This window comes from Alosa alosa, chromosome 18, assembly GCF_017589495.1.
Source record: "Alosa alosa isolate M-15738 ecotype Scorff River chromosome 18, AALO_Geno_1.1, whole genome shotgun sequence".
NCBI lineage: Eukaryota > Metazoa > Chordata > Actinopteri > Clupeiformes > Clupeidae > Alosa > Alosa alosa.
In genome coordinates this window covers 28,962,229-28,984,296 of record NC_063206.1, presented here as the reverse complement: position 1 = coordinate 28,984,296, position 22,068 = coordinate 28,962,229, and the positions used below count along the sequence as shown (strand labels likewise).

Below are 22,068 nucleotides of genomic sequence, written 5' to 3'. Positions count from 1 at the left end.
ACCCCCTTTTCCACCCCAATCATTCTCAACATTTCTCAACTCTTACCAAGTGTGCTTGTTCTGTTCAGAGACATGACCTACTTGTAACAAGTACATAGGAAGTCTGACAGAAATAGGTTTGCAAAGGTTTTTTTTGGTATTTGTGTAAAGATGTTCATAGCTGTGCTCTCTGAACGGTTCTCTCTCAAACCTACCCTGTATTATTCTAAGACTTATTTATTTTAGTATTTATTACAAGATTGTATGATGGCATTAATGGATCATGCTGGATATGTCTTGCCCACGATGTTTCACCTGTCAAGTGTTTTTTTTATATATGTTTGTACTTAAATATTTGTGCTTGTATGTTTATGTTGCCTTTTCTACATTAAGGGATTGGCATGTGTCCTAGGCAGGTTTTGACCATGTGTGTATACTGGTGAGGATTCATTGCTGACGTACACATATATAGTATCTAGCCAAATATTTTTTTCTCTTTGAGAATATAATTTTAAAAATAAAAATCTCTACCTCATTTATGTCTTGCTAAGGAATGTCAGTAGAAAGAACTTGGAATGTCCCTGATGGTTCATATTCTCTTGACTACTCCTGAGGAGGCAGTTTTAATATTTAATTGCAATATTTCATTGTTTCTCTTTTTCTACATTGAGAACTGGTGTTGGATTTGGCCTAGTTTTTTCCCTTCAGATTTGTGTGCATCAGTCAGGTTTTTTTTTCTGTTTAATCATATTTGTTTACATTATTTTGATTATTCAAGTGACTGAGGTGATGGGTTTGTTTTATTTATCCACTGTTAAGATGTATTTCACCTATCACTTATAGTTAAATACTGACAGAAAAAAAAGATTTGTGTGCCAACAGTTCCAGTGCTTTTAGTATGTTACAAGGCTGTATTGGTTCTTGGAGGTAATCCTTGCCAATTTTGGATGACTTCAGCCATTGTGTTTAATTATCAGTTTGTTTGAACAGGTGCATTTTTAAATTAATGTCATTAATACTTATTCAGTGTAATGTAATAAAGCTGCTATTTTACCATATCTTGATTGTTAAGTCATTTCACTTGGGTGGCCTTCAAATGATCCAAAACACACTGGTGTCTTCTGATTGAATATGGCTGGATTTGCAATCTGGATCTTTTAAAAATCATACAATTCCTATGTTGCATGTTTGAAACCCTGAGGTGGTAGAAAATCCATGATCTGTAATAAAGTTTAATCATTCAGAAGACCTCTTTGTATCCAAAATTATCTCAAAGTTTTTGTTATGGGTATGTTTTAAACTCAAAAGCTAACACAATTACAATTCTACCTTCCTTACTCCTGAAACAACATATTACATTATGTTTGGCTGGAATTGTATATGGCTCAGTTCCAGCTTTAGTCCTGTCCTTTTCCATAAGGAGCACATGTGGCCTTTCAAAGTCAAAGTCAAAGTCAGCTTTATTGTCAATTTCTTCACATGTTCCAGACATACAAAGAGATCGAAATTACGTTTCTCACTATCCCACGGTGAAGACAAGACATATTTTACCAATTTAGGTCCACAGACAAACATAACATTCAAGTAAACAAAAAAGTAAGTAAATAAGTAAATAAGAGGGCACATATAATAATGAAAAAATAAGAGCAGCAAAATGTGGTTGAAATTGTGCATAGACAGTCAATAAAAATACTAGTGCAAATTCAGGCCAATAAAAGGCTTGGGTAGTTCTGTTTGACCTAAGTAAGAAGAAAGTGGCATAGTGGTGCAAGTTATGTAAGAGCAGCAGAAGTGTTGTGTTTCAGGACAACAACACCAGTTGTAAAAGTGTACAAGTGTGCAAGTGGAGTAGTGCAGGCGGCCATTTTGGGTCCAATGTCCAGGATGTTATGTAGCTGAGGGTGGAGGGGGAGGAGGAGGGAGAGTTCAGCATCCCACGGCTTGGTGTATGAAGCTGTTGGTGAGTCTGGTAGTGCGGGGAGCGCAGGCTTCTGTACCTCTTCCCAGAGGGCAGTAGATCAAACAGATTGTGAGCGGGTGACTTGCATCACTCACAATTTTGGTCGCCTTTGGGGGTGAGGTGGGTGGTGTAAATGTCCTTCAGGGAGGGGAGTGAAGCACCAATAATCCTTCCAGCTGTGTTCACTATGCGCTGCAGGGCTTTCCTGTTGTATTCAGTGCAGCTTCCGCCCCACACAGCGATACAGCTGGAGAGGATGCTCTCGATGGTGCCTCGGTAGAATGTGGTCATGATGGCTGGTGGAGCACTTGCTCGCCTGAGTTTCCGCAGGAAGTACAGGCGGCACTGAGCTCTCTTCGCCAGTGATGCAGTGTTGGTGGTCCAGGAGAGGTCTTCACTGATGTGCACCCCCTTTAAACTGTGTTCACACTGTGCTGTGTTTTACCACTGTCCATGTGTCAGAATAAGTATGTATTGGGGCAGCCGTGGCCTACCGGTTAGCGCTTCGGACTTGTAACCGGAGGGTTGTCGGTTCGAACCCCGACCAGTAGCCACGGCTGAAGTGCCCTTGAGCAAGGCGCCTAACCCCTCACTGCTCCCCGAGCGCCGCTGTTGTTGCAGGCAGCTCACTGCACCGGGATTAGTGTGTGCTTCACCTCACTGTTTGTTCACTGTGTGCTGAGTGTGTTTCACTAATTCACGGATTGGGGTAAATGCAGAGACCAAATTTCCCTCACAGGATCAAAAGAGTATATATACTTATACTGTATACTACAGAATAAATATTCAGTTGGGATACTGCAATGTAACAATATTTTGACATATTTATTGAGTAAGTTCTGTCATACAATAGAAATCTCTTGTAAACCATATTAACATTATTGCATTGTATTCTTTTTTGAATAAGAGACACTTCCACATTTGGAAAAACATATGGCATAATATAAATCTGATCCCCATAGCATATTATGGCATTTGGCAGCAACATACAATTTAAACAAATGTGCTAAATGATAGATGCACACATGCAATAACATGTACCTTTGCACAGTTGGCATATCAAATTAAAATGGAATATTCCATCTGTGATTAAGACAAAACTGGAAAAAAGATGGCTTTATATTAGAACAAATGTCTATCCTTTTTATGGTCGTGTATCAAAAGGCACTGTTTCTACACAAATAAAGAAGTCAACTGTGAGGACAAAGGTTCATAGCCACAGATGTGATGGACGGACAATGTTACACTTCTGGCTGACACATCCTATGGGGATGTCTGTCCCATGTCTTTCCAACTCTTCCACAGGAGAAGGCTTTTGCTCTTGCCTTGAATGACAAGGAAGCGAGGAAGCCTGTAGCCGTTGAACTGTCCCACTCCATCATCACACCCCATGGCCAGAAGCATGGTCACATTGCCTGTCAAATACAAAAACACATTAGGTCAGTAAAGACTTCCTAACTGGTCTGGCCTTGCGACCCTCCCATTCCCTGGACATTAGGTCGCACAAAGTGCCTGTAGGCTAGGCTAATTGTTTGGGACATGCTGATGTTAGGCACATTTGCAAAGTCCTCAACTGGTGTCACCTTTCAAAGTAGGCTACTCAACAGGTTTTGTCTTTGACAGCAGGGTGCTTTGTTTCTATGTGGCATTTTAGTTTTGATGGTTTCATGCTCTCATGTGCCAGCAATTCACTGCACACCATACACTGGGGATTCCTTTTTGTCCTCAACATTAGTGAATACTTCAAATATTCAGGGTCATAGGCTACTTGCGTTCCACCATATTTAGGCCCGCCTAATGCTAAAATGAAACAACTGCTAAATAAAACGACTGTCATACGAATAGTCTATCAAAATAAAGGGCCGACATTAGATCTGCTGATAGGGTAGCATTTTAAATAGCCCATTTTTTTTACCACAAGCTCTGGGACCAGAACAATTCTGAGAACCACCAGTTAAAGGTGCTCTAAGCGATGTTGGGTAACATCAGCTAGCTCGCCCCTCCCTCCCGTGCAATTGAAACTGAAAGGGACAGGATTCAGGAATAGGCTACTAAGGGGCCGTGCACACGACGCCGGTTTTTGTGAAACCGGTGAGGTTTTGTTAACGGTTACGCCTTGCATGTACACAACGCCGGCAGTTTAGGAGACTGAAAAAACGATAGCTTTTGAAACCGGCTTCCGGCGGGAACTTTGAAACCGCCCGGCTAACTTTCGCCGTGTAGACGCCTGTAGGTGCGAAGCCGGCAACTTTTATGACGACATAGCCACGGCACTCGACCTGACATGTTGCTTGTCAAAACAAACCAAACCTTTTATTTATCATATTAAAATGTTTTTCTTTCCCCTATCAGCCTTTAGTGGCTAAGTTAGAAGCACACGTTAGCTTAACTTAGTTAAACATTAGCTTACTGCATGCTAGTGTTTTCTCCAGTGGTGCTTAGACCTAATGCAATGCGTAGGCTAAGCATTTGAAATTTCACATAGCAGTCACATACCTTGAAAATGAACTTTATTAGTTTAACAGTTGAATTGAAAACCGAATTGTCTGTAGTCTCCTTATTTCATGCGACTGCTTAACCAGAGCACTTATTAGACATTCTCTGGCTTAACAAACTCAACAATGTTTTCTTCTACGCGATTCACGCAAAATTATCGTGAATCTTCTGCACAGCGACGCCATCGACTGGTCTGGCATATGCACTACAGCACATTTAGCCGGTTACACCTCTGTGTGTACACACCAGGTTTTTTCTTGCCGGAGTCGTTAAAGGTGTGAAAGCGGTAAGAGAAAATCCACCCAGCGGTGTCGTGTAAACGGCCTCTAAGGCGTTCTACATACTCGACACACCCGACCGGTAGCGCGACACCGTGACGTCAAAATGACGTAGATCTTGCTGGCGCGCCAGGATTTTAGCCAGGTAGCGCGAGGTAGCGCACCACTCATTTTTTTTTTTTCAGACGAAGCGACAAAGCGGAAACAGGAAGATGGACTAGTTCGAGGGCAAGCGAGAGTTGCAGTGTTTTGTTACAGTCGTGAATTTGTAATAGTTTGCTGGATAAGTTAATAAAGTTACCAGCGAGAGTTGCAACACATGGAATTAAGAGGAAAGAATAGAAACGATTTATTTTCAAACAAAGGATATCTATTAAGGCCTGAACAAAATCTCTTTCCACTTCAGGAAATTACACAAACTCAGCCAGCTGCTAGCTAGCTAGCCAGCTAACTAAACTGTTTAAATTATTAAAATTTCCCTCGGGATGACTAAAGTATCTATCTATCTATCTATCTATCTATCCACCTGTGCGCACACCTTGGAAACTAGATGATAATGATGGTGGTAGTTGTGAATAGTAGCAACCAAAGTCTGAAGTACCATCACAGAGGCTAGCTAATAGCAGAGCCCGTTTACATTCTCTGCTACTAGTGTTTCTTAATGCAGCTTCTTCTGCTGTGTAACGTAGTTAGCGTTAATCTTTTCACAACAGCGACACCTCTGTTCAGGAGAATATTGCAACTAGTGTCGTGACCACGATGCGCGAGTATAAATGGTTACGGCGCTTCTGTGACGTCACATTGTCGCGCGACAGATCGGGTGCGTCAAGTATGTGGCGCACTTAAGACAGGCCCCTCTTCTGTCTGACAAGGATGCAAGGAAGTTTATTGCCACATGCATATAGTTACTGGAAGTAAGAAATGCAGTGAAATTATGTCTGGTGTCAGCCTATTTGTGCAAAGTGTGTGTGTGTGTGTGTGTGTGTGTGTGGGGGGGGGTAAAAAGTGCAGTAGAAGAGGGGTTTAGTAGATTAAGTGGCAAGGGCTGCATAAGAAAGGTGGGGGAGGGATTGGGGGGGGGGGCACCAACAAGGAGCACCCAAGAGCAACAGGGGCAAGGAAAAACTCCCTTGGGCCGTGGAACCTTGGGCAGATCCATGGCTCAAGGGGCTAACCCAACTGCCAGGGGTCTTGGTGTGTGTGTTGGGGGGATGACAGGGGAGATGGGATAGTGTGCTGTGTATGTGGGGAGAGGGCAGTGTGCAATATGTGTGTTGGAGAAGCTTCCTCATGAGACAGTGTGCTGTGTATTGGGGGGGACAGTGTGCTGTAAGCATGTTGGGGATGTGTGTTGGAGAAGCTTCCTGATGAAATAATGTGCTGTGTATGGGAGAGAAAGGCAGTGTACTGCAAGTATGGTGAAGGGACTTACTATTGCAGAGTACTGTATGTATGATGTATGTGAGTGATGAAGATGTGTGTGTGGGCGGGAGGGGAGTGTAGCAGTGACTGTGTGTGTGTGTGTGTGTAGTGTGCGTGTGGGTAGGTGTGTTGGAGAAGATCCTGAAGACAATGTGCTGTGTATATAGGGAGGGGGGGCAGTGTGCAGCAAGTAGAGGAGGCTTACTGTAGCAAGAAGTGTGCTGTATGTATGTGAGGTGATGACAGTGATGATGTAAGTGTGTGTGTTTTTTGTGTGTGTGGGGTGGGGGTTAGAAAGGCTAGGCAATCAAGGACATGGGTAGATGAAGGAGAAATCAAAAATAATAAATAAAAAGTTCTATGGAGATGTGCAAAAGTTGGAGAAAGTCAGATGTGTGTGTGTGTGTGTGTGTTTTGACGTGTGATGAAATAAGAAAATAAATAAAAGGTCTATAGCATAGGGTGAGGGATGTAAAAGTGCTAAAAGTCTTGTAGGTGTGTGTTGGGGGTTTCAGAGTTGGGAAATGTTTGAGAGTGCTGAAGAGTGAATGTGTGCAAAGTCAGTATAGTGTGAGTTCAGAGTTCGGATGGCCTGGGGATAAAAACTTCTCCCGAGTCTCTCAGTTCTGGCTTTGTGACTACATAGGCATCTTCTTGATTTCAGCGGTAGGAATAATCCATTGTTAGGATGAGAATAATAAATAATAATAATAATAATAATAATAATAAAGCTTTATTTGTATAGCACCTTTCATACACAGAATGCAGCTCAAAGTGCTTTACATTTGAAGCATGTAACACAATAATAGTCAGTCAGTCATTATCAATCACTTTTCTTTGCTGTTTATGATATACTCAACAACATATCAAAAATATAGAAAATGGCGTCCATAAGACTGGCAGCCTTAACCCTCTTACCCCCACAAGCACGCCATATGGCAACTGTGGCAAGGAAAAACTCCCATATTCCAGGAAGAAACCTTGAGCAGAACCTGACTTAATAGGGGGAGCCCATCTGCTTCTGAGTCCTTCAGAATCTTTTGGGCTCTTAGGAGTACTCTTCTGGAATAGATATCTTGTAGAGCAGGGAGTTGAGTTCTTATAGTATGTTCAGCTGAGCGCACTACTCTCTGCAGAGTACTACAATCTCTAACTGTGGAGTTCCCATACCAGGTGATGATGCTACCATTTAGAACACTCTCAACCGCTGAAGTGTAGAAGGCCTTCATGATGGATGTAGAAACTTTGAATTTCCTTAGCTGACGAAGGAAGTAGAGTCGTTGTCTGGACTTCTTCAGAACATATTGAGTGTTAACAGTCCATGTTAGGTCTTCAGTAATGTGGACACCAAGGTATTTAAAACTTGTGACTCTCTACAGGTTGCCCGCTGATCATTAGTGGGGTGTAACTGTAGTTCTGCTGCTGCCTTCTGTAATCCACTACCATTTCCTTGGTTTTATTGATATTCAGTGTCAAGCTGTTAGATTGACACCACTGTGCCACCTCATCAACCTGATCCAAGTAGAGCTGTTCATTGTTGTTACTAATCAGGCCCAAGATCACTGTGTCATCTGCAAACTTGATTCACCTCATGTTACCCCTGTATGCATTATAGACTGGCTTCTGACAGAAATTACGTTTTGTGCCAACATGTAGAAACACTAGGCCTACTACAGCCTTTAATTGGGTGAATGGAGGTGCAAATTCCTTTCTTTTATTGTCCGCATGATTCACATTAACTGTAGGCTATCACGTTATTGTAAATGTAAAACCACATTTTATCACGTTTTGCCTGCATGGATCTTGCGATTGAGTCGCGATCTAAATAATATGCAAGATGCAACAATCATTTCTAAGAGGCCTATACGGTATTTTCTGGCATTACTACTAGCATATGAATGCATTATTTATGTTGAAAGATGTGAAAGAAATTACACAGGCTTGCACAAATTCATCATTTAAAATAAAACGTTTCACTTTCGCTATCATTGCAAGAATAGTCTACAATATGGAAAATGTTCCCTTTCAGTCTGATCGGGTCCAAACATGTATGGGATTTCCTTAGCCTGTGCTACACCTTTCCAAGAAGTTTTGTGAAAATTGTACCAGTAACTTTTGCGATATTGTTGACAGCCCTACCTCACCGCAGTATAGTGCAGTAAATGGAAGCTTTTGATAGCGCACGCCACTAACGAAAAACGTTAAATCACCAGGACAAACCACTCAGGGGAGTAGGCTACTCTGGAACCATAGGTCCATTTACGTGTGATTACGTAAACGTACGTTGGGGGGGGGGGACACACACGTCCCGCTCAATGTCTATGGTGACTAGGGCCCTGAAATATAGGCTATCCTAAACGTAGGCCTACGCATTTACACGGTCAGTTAGGCTATTCTCTGCCAAGCAAGATCTCGGACGCAGACGCTTAAGTATTGCTCTTTCTTTGTTATTACAGTTCTCTCCTTCTAAGCCTCGACTACTCAGAAAAATAAGGTGCTCTTCGTTTCGCCGGTTTCACTCATGGTTTCTACTCTCTATAGATGATGCCGTGAACGTGCACAACTCTAGCTTATCTAACACAGTGTTGATTGAACTAACTGGTAACCGGTGTTTTGGAACCGACAGCTCGGGTTTACCACAGGTTCAGACAACCCAGAGGTTAAGTTTTATCTCAGTGTTTGTTAAACCTCCTTTCTGTAATACCCCTCTGGGCTGTCTACAGAGACCTTGCTTCGCTTAGAGCACCTTTAAGAAACACTGCATTAGATTATCTACCAGTCTAAAATGTAATTTGCACACTGTGAATATTGGAAAGTAAGATTTATATTCATAAGTAGTTTGTGTCCAGGGGGGTATTCATTCATTCATTCATCTGTGGTATCAAAATTAATCGACATGTGTGTATTCATCGTCTATCTGCTTGTTGGCTCGGTCTGTCTGACATCTACATGAACATTAATTAAGTTGTAACCCTCCTGACAGGAGTCCTCAGGCTTCACACTCCTAGGAAATATTTAAAAAACGCTGACCTCTTACTTTTAGGGAACTTTTTGTTACTAAACCACATACTCATAATACCCCGCCCAGTTCACATGCTACCACACCTGAGAAAAAAAGCATTCTCCACCCCCTTCAGGGTGCACCTGTCTTGACATCAACAACATCCACCTACGTGGGAGGAGTTCTTTTAGTGGGGTGTGGCTCTGGAATGTGGCGGGGACAAATGACAACAGCTCATTTTTCTTTTTTCCCCAAATGACAAATGATGACTGTCTTTGCATGCCAGGCTTAGTCACCTGTGCGGTATGAGACCAGAGGCTTTCCGGTGAGGCTGTTGATGATGTTTGTGACGGCGATTCCGGCGTGGAGCCCTGCATGGTACGCCGTTTTGGGCTCCTTGATGTTGGTACAGTCCCCGACAGCATAGATCCTGTCGAAACCCCTCACCTGAAGGTGCTCGTTCACCTTCAAGGCTCCATTCTGAGCTAGACATTCACCTTTAAGACACAGCAATAAGAAACTCAAAAAGTCAGATGAGAAAGGGTTCAAAGTTGTCAGCCAGCCAGTCACACAATCCAATCACCCCTCTAGCACAAGCTCACTCCTTCCACATACACTGATGTTATCTGTGTATGTGCACGATTACTATCCCCCCACAATGAGCTTCACGTAAACAAAAGCACACATCACTGGGGCAAATCTGTGAGTAAGCAGGGGGTAAGAAAGTCACGTCCACGGGAGTACTGCTTGGGTGAAGGAGAGAGCAAACCTGCTTGACTAGTTGAGCAAGTGTACATGTAATGTTAATCAGGATGTGTGAAATATTTCCATCACATATGATTTCAGACAAACCTCAGTACAGCACAAGACAAATCAAAGCAAAAAAGAAATGAGGGCCAGACAAATGTTTGCAGATGTGTTATGATGATACATATGGCTAGAATTAAGGTATCCTAGATCATCATTAACCATTAATAATAATCAGGGTATGAAGGACCACTTGAATATGTCTGTATAACTGTTCATGTCATGAACACACTTAACTTTTCATGTCATGAACATCAGCAGGGTTAACTATTTTTGTTGTTTTCCTTATTAGGCATCTACAAGCAATAGGGGTGGTCAGTTATTGTGGCAGTTGGCAAAAGGTATCTGCGAAAGGTCTGAAATCCAGCCGACATTCTAAACACAATGGCTCTCCCTGGTGGATATATAAGAGAATTTGCGACACTACAGGAAGTTATTTTCAATAAGTTAAAAATGACTAATGCATTAAAGGCTTTGGATTTGTATTTATCAGAATGTAGTAAGAAAATGTCATATATATATATATATATATATAGATTGATTGGTATGAATATTTGTTTGGCCTCTGTCCCAGCCTGACGGTAATTTAAACTCAATCGTATCTGGGCACAGGTCTATATCAATATACACCCACACTGTAAACAAGCACTGCGCTGCTGTGTCACTGTGTATAGCCAATTCCCAGGGACCTCTTACTTGTAAGGCATAGCTGTGGTTATACTCATAAACAAACACACCCCGAGAAACAAAACCATGCACAATCACAGACAGGCATGCCGCCATGTGCACAGCAAACACACATAAAACACACATACTCATTGTGCTGCTGTATGCTTGTGAGTTGATCTTGTTCCCTGTGCAGCAGATGACGAGATCAACTTTGATCTCTGTGCCTTTATCTGTTGTGATGATCATGTCCTTCTGGGTCACATTTAACGTCAGATCCTTCAGGTTAGCAACCTTCTGGCCTAAACAGATCAGCCAACAAACAATATGAAAACAATTGAATAAGATCGGAGCGATATAAAACTCACAGCAAGAAACTCTGTTGTGTACTAATAGAATCATTTTCAAATGAAGTTATAGATGCTGAAAGATAGGATTAATGCACAGTAAATCTGTGCCATACCTGTAAACTGCATCTCAGTTCAAAGTCAAAGTCAAAGTCAAAGTCAGCTTTATTGTCAATTTCTTCACATGTTCCAGACATACAAAGAGATCGAAATTACGTTTCTCACTATCCCATGGTGAAGACTAGACATATTTTACCAATTTAGGTCCACAGACAAACATAACATTCAAGTAAACAAAAAAGTAAGTAAATAAGTGGGCACATATAATAAGGAAAAAATAAGAGCAGCAAAATTTGGTTGAAATTGTGCATAGACAGTCAATAAAATACTAGTGCAAAGTCAGGCCAATAAAAGGCTTGGGTAGTTCTGTTGTGGTTAGAAGTAAGAAAGAAAGTGGCATAGTGGTGCAAGTTATGTAAGAGCAGCAGAAGTGTTGTGTTTTCAGGACAACAACACCAAGTTGTAAAGTGTACAAGTGTGCAAGTGTGCAAGTGGAGTAGTGCAGGCGGCCATTTTGGGTCCAATGTCCAGGATGTTATGTAGCTGAGGGGTGGGGGGGAGAGGAGGGAGAGAGTTCAGCATCCTTACAGCTTGGTGTATGAAGCTGTTGGTGAGTCTGGTAGTCTTGGGGCGCAGGCTTCTGTACCTCTTCCCAGAGGGCAGTAGATCAAACAGATTGTGGCGGGGTGACTTGCATCACTCACAATTTTGGTTGGGTGTCCTTCAGGGAGGTGGATGTCCTTCAGGGAGGTGGATGTCCTTCAGATGTCCTTCAGGGAGGTGGATGTCCTTCAGGGAGGTGGATGTCCTTCAGGGAGGTGGATGTCCTTCAGGGAGGTGGATGTCCTTCAGGGAGGTGGATGTCCTTCAGGGAGGTGGATGTCCTTCAGGGAGGTGGATGTCCTTCAGGGAGGTGGATGTCCTTCAGGGAGGTGGATGTCCTTCAGGGAGGTGGATGTCCTTCAGGGAGGTGGATGTCCTTCAGGGAGGTGGATGTCCTTCAGGGAGGTGGATGTCCTTCAGGGAGGTGGATGTCCTTCAGGGAGGTGGATGTCCTTCAGGGAGGTGGATGTCCTTCAGGGAGGTGGATGTCCTTCAGGGAGGTGGATGTCCTTCAGGGAGGTGGATGTCCTTCAGGGAGGTGGATGTCCTTCAGGGAGGTGGATGTCCTTCAGGGAGGTGGATGTCCTTCAGGGAGGTGGATGTCCTTCAGGGAGGTGGATGTCCTTCAGGGAGGTGGATGTCCTTCAGGGAGGGGTGGGTGTAGGTGGGTGTCCTTCAGGGAGGTGGATGTCCTTCAGGGGGGAGTGAAGCACCAATAATCCTTCCAGCTGTGTTCACTATCTTTGCTGCAGGGCTTTCCTGTTGTATTCAGTGCAGCTTCCGCCCCACACAGCGATACAGCTGGAGAGGATGCTCTCAATGGTGCCTCGGTAGAATGTGGTCATGATGGCTGGTGGAGCACTTGCTCGCCTGAGTTTCCAAGAGGAAGTACAGGCCGGCGCTGAGCTCTCTTAGCCAGTGATGCAGTGTTGGTGGTCCAGGAGAGGTCTTCACTGATGTGCACCCCCAGGAATTTGGTGCTGCTCGCTCTCTCCACCACAGCACCATCGATGGTCAGTGGCAGGTGTTGGGTGTGACCTCTCCGGAAGTCATTTCGTTATTATAGACAACTGTCAAGTATTGCATATCAAAAACTCGACAGCTGAAACGAGAGTTGTAACTATACCAAGATTGTGACGGAAGTTAGCTTTTCTAGAACCTCTTATTGTTTCTAGTCTGCTACCAACTAAACAGTTTCAAATGTTTGCATAGGAGAAAGACATACATTGCCATATCACCCTGCTTATTGCACAGCCTGGGAGTAGCTATTGGGTGAAATGAACAAAAGCCTCACAGGGCTTCAGGAAACGAAAGTGCACACTGCATGTTGAGCTGCTGTGTGATCAGGAATATGTGGCAGATGCAGCAGAGAACCACTTACAAAGTAAATGTTTTCCCTACATGGATTTTCAGGGCTGCAACAAATAATTTTTGATAGTCAATTAATCTATTGATTGCCTTATTGATTAATTGAGTAGACGTTGAATCGATAAAATGACAGAAAATGTAATTTTGTTTCCCCAAGTCCATCCAAGAATATGTCCTCAAATGCCTTGTTTAGTCCACATGCAACAACTGTCATAGAGGAGTAGCCTAAGTAAATCAAAAAATAAGTTTAAGGTGGTAAAATAAGAGAAATTTGAGCTTAATTTCTTAAAAATGGACACAAACCGATTAATAATTACCAAAATAGCTGATTATTTTAGACATAAGCAAGATAAAGCTGTCACTAGTTTATTAAGTATAAGTATATATACTCTTTTGATCCCATGAGGGAAATTTGGTCTCTGCATTTATCCCAATCCGTGAATTAGTGAACACAGCACACAGTGAACACACAGTGAGGTGAAGCACACACTAATCCCGGCGCAGTGAGCTGCCTGCAACAACAGCGGCGCTCGGGGAGCAGTGAGGGTTTAGGTCCCTTGCTCAAGGGCACTTCAGCCGTGGTCTACTGGTCGGGGTTCGAACCGGCAACCCTCCGGTCACAAGTCCGAAGTGCTAACCAGTAGGCCACGGCTGCCCTATTCTGGAAACTGCAGAGCAAAGTTTATTTCAAAACAGCTTTTACTCCACCAAGTTTACAACATGTCCCCTCTCTTGCTGTACTGAATAAGTGTTCGCTAATACAAAAATACAAAGGTCACACAGTCTTGGCAAAAGTACAGTCTAATGACTCGCCCCATGATTGATTGGGTTATATAACGCATAAATCATGACTCATGACTACATAGGTGCGGTAGATTAACATACCGCAAAGATCTTATAATCCACGCTTATCCCATTATCTACAGAGGGAGAAATAAGTATTGAAAGCACACTTTTTTTCAGTAAGTACTGAAAAAGACATTTTCACCAGTATTAACTCAGGAAATCCACAAATATAAAGAATTCACAAAATTAAAGTCCTATAACAGTGTTTCCCACAGAATTGAATTCCATTTGTGGTGGTTGGTTTGCAGAATTAACTTGAATGGAACAGTTTTTAACAAATTAGCATAGCGTGGTTATGATGCTAACCAGATTTAAGCACAATTTAGTAGGCTACAACCTGAAAAATCATTGCGTGGTGGTCAATGTTGATATTGTGGTAGGCCGCCACAAATAAGTCAATGTATGGGAATCACTGTATAAGCCATATCTCTGCCCCACATGCAACACAGGTTCCTTATGGGACTTACATATCAATTATTTATTAGCAGAAGTGATATATTACCTAACACAAGCTCCACCCCTTTCTCCAACAGCACATCTTTGGCCTGCTGTCTCACACTAGAGAGCAGCTCTGGGTCTGCCAAGCCAATATGGGAGTGGATCAGGATAACCTGGGTGTTGGGTGTTAGATCTGTGGTTAGAATCGTGTGTGTGTGCGTATCTCTATCTATCTCTCTCCCTCTTTCTCTGTGTGTGTGTGTGTGTGTGTGTGTGTGTGTGCGCGCGCACGTGCATGCGTGTGTGTACAGATGGGTGCAGGTCTATGTGTGTGATAGAGTCTGCTTGACTGATTGCGTACTAACACGGAGACCACTCAGGGTTGGTCTGAAAGTTACCTTCTTGTTGGGGTATTCTGTTTTGACCTCAGCTGCCATCTCTACACCAGTCGAACCACCACCAACCACCAATACAGACTCTGCAGATTGGATCTGAAAGCAGCAGACACAAATATGAAACAACGATTAATAGGTTACTGCATTTAAGATATTTGGTTACAAACCTGACACACATTAGTGAAGACGGAGGAACTAAGACTTTTTAGTAAGAAAAACACCACAAAGGTACCTCTTTGATAAAATTCTCATAAGCTTCAATGGCTGTTTTGTAGGTGGCCACGGCATTGAATTTCCCAGGAAAAGGGCCGTCTGTTCCAGTAGACAGGATAAGGTGTGTATAACACACTTCCTTTGAGACCAAGACATTCAAGTAATTAGTCAGATACTTATCTCAATGAGCCATGCATGTTTACATTTTGAAATATGCACAGGTTGCACTGTTGCAAGCTTTCATTTGCATCTGAGGACATGTTTCATAGCCATAGCCTACCCGTCCATCTTCCAGAACAATGACTCTTGCATCTGTGTCTACCTTCACTACTCGACCCTGGAGAAAGCTCTCTCCAAAGGTTTCCTTGTATGGGATAAAGGTCTTTTTGGCAAAGCCTGTAAGGAGCACATGCAAATTAAAGTCTTTCAAAACAAAATAAAGGTTTTATAAGAATAAAACCTTGTTTCTACCATAAAATTCAGAATTGTTATCATTACTCTATTATGCCTACGACAAAATATGTATCTAGAGGACCTGAGGGGTATTCCAGAAAGGAGGTTTAACAAACACTGAGATAAAACTTAACCTCTGGGTTGTCTGAACCTGTGGCGACTAAACCCGAGCTGTCGGTTCCAAAGCTCCGGTTACCAGTTAGTTCAATCAACCCTGTGTTAGATAACCTAGAGTTGTGCGCGTTCACGGCGAACTTATAAAGGCATCATCTATTGAGAGTCGAAACAATAAGTGAAACCGGCGAAACGAAGAGCACCGTATTTTTCAGAGGCGGAGTATAGTCGAGGCTTACGAGGAGAGAACTGTAATAACAAAAAAAAGAGCAATACTTAAGCGCCTGCGTCCGAGACCTTGCTTGGCAGAGAATAGCCTAACTGACCGTGTAAATGCGTACGTTTAGGATAGCCTATTTAATGTCAAAAGCACAATTAAATAATTCACTGGACATCACGTATTGTATCGACTGATTTGAATGATGCTTTCTTAAACTAGCCTACCTTATCACAGACTGAGTGGGCCATAGAATTCTTTGAGAATCCCAAATGTAATTTTCTATTTTAACACGGGTTCTGCAGCTGCTGACTTTTGCGCTCCATCATCGGAAGGGGGAATGTCGGAAAGCATGGGTAGCCTATTGGGCACATTTGGAAAATGTAATAAAGTGATGCTGACCTGCCAGTTGGTGAAACTACACATTAATGATCCCCGTGGGTTTGTGTCCAGGAAAACGAATGAAGTTGCGCCGGGACTGCTTTAGCGCAAGGCAAACTTTACGCACCAACCGACAGCTTGCCGATATGCTCTGCGTCTCCAACACTACAAAAACTCCCAGTCGGAGAGTGTGTGTAGCCTATTAAAAAAATATTTTATCCCAAATGCCATCAGCATTCTTAACCAAACTTAGTGACAACATGCATACCCGGCTGAGCTGTACAGCTATATTTAAACTTATTTATCAATTTTTTATAGGCTATGTTTCCCCTTTTTTGTACTGTACTTGTTTTAATTATATCTTCAATGTGTCTGAGATGTTGTTTGTCCATCTGTCTGGTGAGCCAAACACAAATGTCCAATATGGTGTAGGCTACATTAAAGATTTATTTTATTCTAATCCACCATGCTGCTTTTCAAGTAGCCTATATTTAGGATTCAGCTGAAAAACTCTAGCGCTCTTGAAAAACTCGTTTGGAAAAGAATGGATAGGCCATCATGTGATGTCGTGGTCTTATCGCCCTCTCACGGTGAATTGCACGGATGAATATTACATGACTTTGTGCTTCTTTGTCAATCGGACCTTCGTCAAAATGAAACGCCATTGTGTGACAAGTGTAAAAATAGCGGCCTGATTGAACATGCACTGAAATAACCGAACATAATTGAACATAACCTGAACAAAACCTACCCCCTACCAGGTTAAGTTCAGAGCCTATGTTACCATAGTTACTTGCATAGCCTGATCATTTTTGAGCTTTCTGGAACTGAAATCCCAGGTTTACCGTTTACTCTGGGTTTACATACCCAGTTCAGTTCAGAGCCTATGTTACCATAGTTACTTACATAGCCTGATCATATTTGAGTGTTCTGGAACTGAAATCCCAGGTTTACCGCTAACTCTGTGTTAACATACCCAGTTACGCCAGTAAACCTGCTTTCTGGAATACCCCTCTGCTCAGTGCTCACCACTTTGAACAGAAGCGCGCAGCGCGGCGACGTTATGATGAAAAGCGTCCCGCAAGTCGATGAGTGTAAATTTTATGCCATTGGATTTGAGTTGTTGTGCCGCTGCTATACCCCCAAAACCGCCACCAACCACTACGACATGTGTATCTGGATCTACCGATATGCTGGCACCCATCGTTAACCTGCAAAAGCAGAATTGAACACAGACACGCAAAATCTGTACAAAGTAGGCTAGGCTACTATCGAGCAATGAGGTGCCAATAATAAAAACACAGGAAGTGACCTCTTCCTATGAGAATTCAAAATATATTTAAAAAAAAAAACAAGTTGTTTACAGAACCACGAGGTAGAATGACTAAGCATTTCATAAGCTACCAGGCAGTTAAACTTTGGCTATTATACTAACCTCATCACATAACAACAACTTGATGATGTGACTCACATTTGGCTACAAGAACATTACGAACGAAATAACATTCTATTCTAGATAAAGTAGCCCGTGACGTCCCATTCAATAAAAATGAAAGATTTTATTAGAATAGGCCTACTTACGTGAGACGAATAGTGTCTTCTAAGTAGGATATGTTCACTTCATAACACTAGTTTTGTAACCAAGATGTTTCGCTCTCTAGGCAATTTACACAACATTTTGTCCAATGGTACGATTACTCTGGAGGATTGTGGGCAGGGCTTGTCTGCATTAAGCCAATGACAATTCGTACAGAAGAATTTGTACAGATAGCGGAAATAGATACTCGATTGGTTGTAACTACTGTCATTTCTTCTTTCTTTCAGTCTTTCTTTTTGGTGCATGAAATGAAATACCTTACATTTTGACTAGATATGATTGACTGCGTCCTAACTACAACCTACAAATTTTAAAATAAATTATGAATGTAGCCAGTGTTCAATGCAAAGCGTTTGATTTGTTAGTTGATTAATTGATTAATTGAAAGTAGTCTTTAATGAAGTGAGTTTCACAGTCATGCAGCAGATACATTGTATACTAATACATTGCATCAACATTCCACAGATTCATGACCACATTACATGAGCAGCGCACTCCCTGTTTGCATTTTTTTTTTTACATAAAGAACACCGCAAAACAGCAGATCACATAACAACACAAACCCCAAACACCCAGCCGCTCACACCCGTTCACCTATAACCACCTCGATAGTGAGGGGTATAGGTGTAGATAGATAGGGGTAGATGTGTGTATATATTTATGGATCTGACTCAGTGGCTACATGTTTGGTTTTCAGCCAGTGTTTTCTTTCAGCCACCTGTTAAATGTTTTCAGTTCAGTTTGTTTTTATTTCAGTTGGTAAATCATTCCAAAAATAGGTCCCTATCACTGAAAAACATGACTAGCCGAAAGAGGTTTGCGCCCCTATGCTATGCAGTTCCCACTCACTGCCCCTCTTGTAGCCACTCTCCTTATATCCAAGTATCCAACATATCCAACTTGTTTTAGTGCTCGGTTCGAACCCCAACATCTATGATGTACATTAGTGTCTACAGCATGGTCATCTTGCACATCTGGCAAAGCACAATCAATTCTGAATGATACAGGTTTTGAGCAACATATACTGCCATCCAGGCAATGTCTTTTCCAGGGAAAACCTGGAAAATGTATTTCAGGAAAACAATGTCAGAATGAATTCTGCATTTAAACAGTATTTCTCCATAGAGGATAAGTCCAGGTTCTAAAATTGCCTGTATGCCGTCCAGACCTGTCAAATTAGGTGCATCATGGAATGAAAAACATGACTAAGAATACCCCATACTGTTGAGCAACTGAAACCCTATATCGGGCAGTAATGGGACAACATTTAATCTCTAGCCAACTGGTCTCCTCAGTTCCACATTTACAGAATTTTGTTAAATGAAGAGGTGAAGCAACACCTCTTTTGGATGTTGCTGGCATCTAATTCAAAATGAACATAGCCTATAGGCCTATTTTCCATTAAATAGTCCACATTTTCATTAAATTAACATTTGATATGTTGTCTATGTCCTTTTTGTTGCTAAATATGGGTTTATGAGACTTGTATATTATCACATTTTGTTTTTATTTACATTTTACACAACGTCTCAACTTGTTCTGATTTGGTGTTGTAGTAAAATGTGCACACGATGTACTAAATTGAGAGCACAATCTAAACTGAGAGCACATTCTAGTAAAATGAGAGCACAATTTACTAAAAATGAGCATATAATTTAGTAGAATGAGTGAACCTTTTCTGGATATACACAAAAAATATCTTGCAGTTACACCTCCATATGTCCTAAATACACATTCTAATCTAAATAGTCTGGCTCTGTTTCCGACTAATTCTACGGAATAGTTGATATGTGTGCCCCCGCACAAACATTCAAGTGAGAAGTTGTATGATTGATTGATTTTGTCCATCAGTTGCCCTACGGAAATCCGTCAACATTCCATACCCAATTTTGTTCACTACCACTCACACTTGGACACCGCTCATCGTGATCGACCGCCTAACCAGTAGGGGATGTGAGCCGCTGTGTCCTGTGTGGAGCTCATTTCCCTGATGAGTGTAGAACGGCATCTCTCAGTACCCTCTAGTGCCAGGCGCCAGAATCCCTTGCGCTGCCCCTGCTCAGAGAATGTACAGAGAATGTAGTCCACTTGGTCACTCTGCAGATGTGTTCTACAACAAACCAAGAGTAACCCTACTGTAACCTCATAAGTCAATAATGGGAGGACAATTAAGGCGTAAAGCGTGTACGTGAATTTTACAGTGGTGACCACGGTGCAGTTGAAACGGTAAGACTCAAATTTCATTTTGTTATAATACGTCTTCGAGTGTTCACTAGAGTCACACAATCGGCAACACAATGTATGAACTTATCTGTTAAATGCTTAGAGACAATATTTTAATCTACTTTACGCAGCAAGACGGTAGAAATCAACTTGTATTTTTACTGTCCGCTTTTCTCCATTTTGTACGACCTTTTGTTTCGCTTAGTTTCCCGTTCCCATGGTGAAGCGTACTTCACTCATGCCGCTGGGAAGCTACAGAGCTACCCAAAAGATAAGCTCTGCGTACATGTATGCGTTTATTTGGTGTTGTTTTGTGAATTACGTATACAGTAGCGACACACAACATAATGCATTCTGCGCCATCAACCAGTGGATATTTTCATTCAATAAAGTTGTGACAAATTATATCCTAGTAAGGTTGTGTCCCAATCGTGTGTGACCATCAAGATGATCTTGTTTGACGGGGAAGATCCGAAAATTCCGAAATCTTTGGAACTTTGACCCAACCGGTGCCTGTAGAAGCTACATGTTTAATCGAAGTCAGTTTTGGTCTAGATGTCTGAATATGGGTCAAACCAATACATCGATTATCAGGGAAGCCCCAGGCCTTGAAATATTAGTGCAGCATCCCTGGAGAGTTGGCACTTTGCATTGTCGAGAAAATTCAGATTAAGATCACTATTGATGCATTATTTTATTATAGAGTTGTGTAATTTATGCCTATCCTCTATGAAAAGCTGTTGGTTTTGTCAAGAATAGTCACTGTGTTCAAATAGAGTGTGAATGTTGGTTTTTACGTCTGTTTTGCCACCGAAATAAGGTCAGCAAGTAGCACTTTGTGCCCCTCGAGGTTATGTAAGCACAATCGAGACCTCCAAAACGTCAAAAGGAATTGAGTAGCCCCTACGAGACATGACTACCCAGGCAGACGATTTTGGCCTCTCACTCCTCGCTGGAATGCGGAGGACCGATCCACTACTGGAGGGACGCAAAAAGTCTAGCCACAGCTATGCACTCTCCCCAGTGATAGTTTACGGTAACAGAGCTCCGACCGAGTAGGGCGTCGTGTAAGTTCCCCGCTTGTACAACATTCGGAGAGGTCAGAGTATTTGTCAACATCCGATCAAGTGCAAGTCGTGCACCTTTCACCGTTGTTGACATTGTGGCTTTCCCCGCTGAACCTCCCCCACCCCCACCGATAGAGCGGCGTAGCCCAGCAGTATGTGGTGGGATGGATGAGGAAGAGCAAAACCGCTATGTGGCCCAGCTGAAGGAGGAATTCGACAGCTGTGACACCACTGGCACCGGTTACTTGGACAAAGAGGAGCTTTCGGTGCTTTGCCAGAAGCTACACCTGGATGCACATCTGCCCCTGATGCTGGATACCTTGCTGGGGCCACATCATTATGCCAGGGTAAGAGGGATGCACCATGCCCTATTAAACTTCCTCACTCTGTGCACCTTTGCCCTTAATGTAGAGACATAAACTTGAAAGACCTCCTAAATGGTATTTGCAATATGTGTGAGACATGATCATCAGTCTTTTGTTGTCCTGTGACGCATTAGCATCTTTTCACACTCTGTGTTCAGGTGAATTTTGAAGAATTCAAAGAGGGCTTTGTGGCAGTGTTGTCACGCTCTCTGGAGTTCAGTACTTCTGAGGAGGATAGCAGTTATCTGGAGCCAGGTAAGACAAAATAAAATAAAACATCCGTATCAGGTTTTTTTGTGTCTATCAGATTGCAAGATTAAACTAAATAAACATCTAAATAAACAACAAGTTGTTTGGATTTTCTATAAACCTATTGATACCCCCAGAAGACACAATGTGCAGAATAAGCATCATCTTTGTCTTAAATTTGTTTGTTTTACAGTATACTATTGATTCAATGAATCTTTAAGTGTATACAATGAATGTTATGCATTAACATTTTGGAATGGAATGTCAGGGAAGCTGGGTTTAGCTTATCTGAAATTCTCTTGTTAAACAATGGTCAGATTTGTTAACTTGTTACATGTTGTACTCAAGATTGTTGAGTGCTTTATGTAAACACTTAATCAGTACTGTGATTGGATCAGTGGTCTGTGCTGGCGTGAAGGATAGGCCTAACAGATTTGGTTATTGAACAGTATACTGTTTACTGTCTGGCTGTGGTGGTAAACACATGTGATGACTTCTGCTGGATATGTTATCACCATCTGAA

At 42.2% G+C, this 22,068-nt stretch overlaps 2 protein-coding genes across 2 annotated transcripts in view; one reads left to right on the top strand and one right to left on the bottom strand.

Moving 5' to 3' along the window:
• Positions 1-2,745: 2,745 nt before the first annotated feature.
• On the bottom strand, positions 2,746-17,732 carry aifm2 (apoptosis inducing factor mitochondria associated 2). Its single transcript, XM_048270576.1, has 9 exons — positions 17,626-17,732; positions 17,074-17,255; positions 15,160-15,275; positions 14,899-15,018; positions 14,670-14,762; positions 14,336-14,444; positions 10,759-10,911; positions 9,433-9,633; positions 2,746-3,354 (listed from the first exon to the last, which is right to left on the bottom strand). Exons 2-9 carry the CDS (start codon positions 17,246-17,248, stop codon positions 3,203-3,205), a joined length of 1,119 nt encoding a protein of 372 aa, XP_048126533.1. The 5' UTR covers positions 17,249-17,255; positions 17,626-17,732; the 3' UTR covers positions 2,746-3,202.
• A 1,893-nt stretch (positions 17,733-19,625) lies between these two features.
• Positions 19,626-22,068, top strand: part of ninl (ninein-like) — a 28,275-nt gene continuing 25,832 nt past the window's right edge. The window contains exons 1-3 of the mRNA XM_048269259.1: positions 19,626-19,867; positions 21,067-21,278; positions 21,455-21,551. Of these exons, the coding sequence (XP_048125216.1) occupies positions 21,096-21,278; positions 21,455-21,551 (280 nt within the window). The 5' untranslated portion in view covers positions 19,626-19,867; positions 21,067-21,095. The remainder of the gene's footprint in view (positions 19,868-21,066; positions 21,279-21,454; positions 21,552-22,068) is intronic.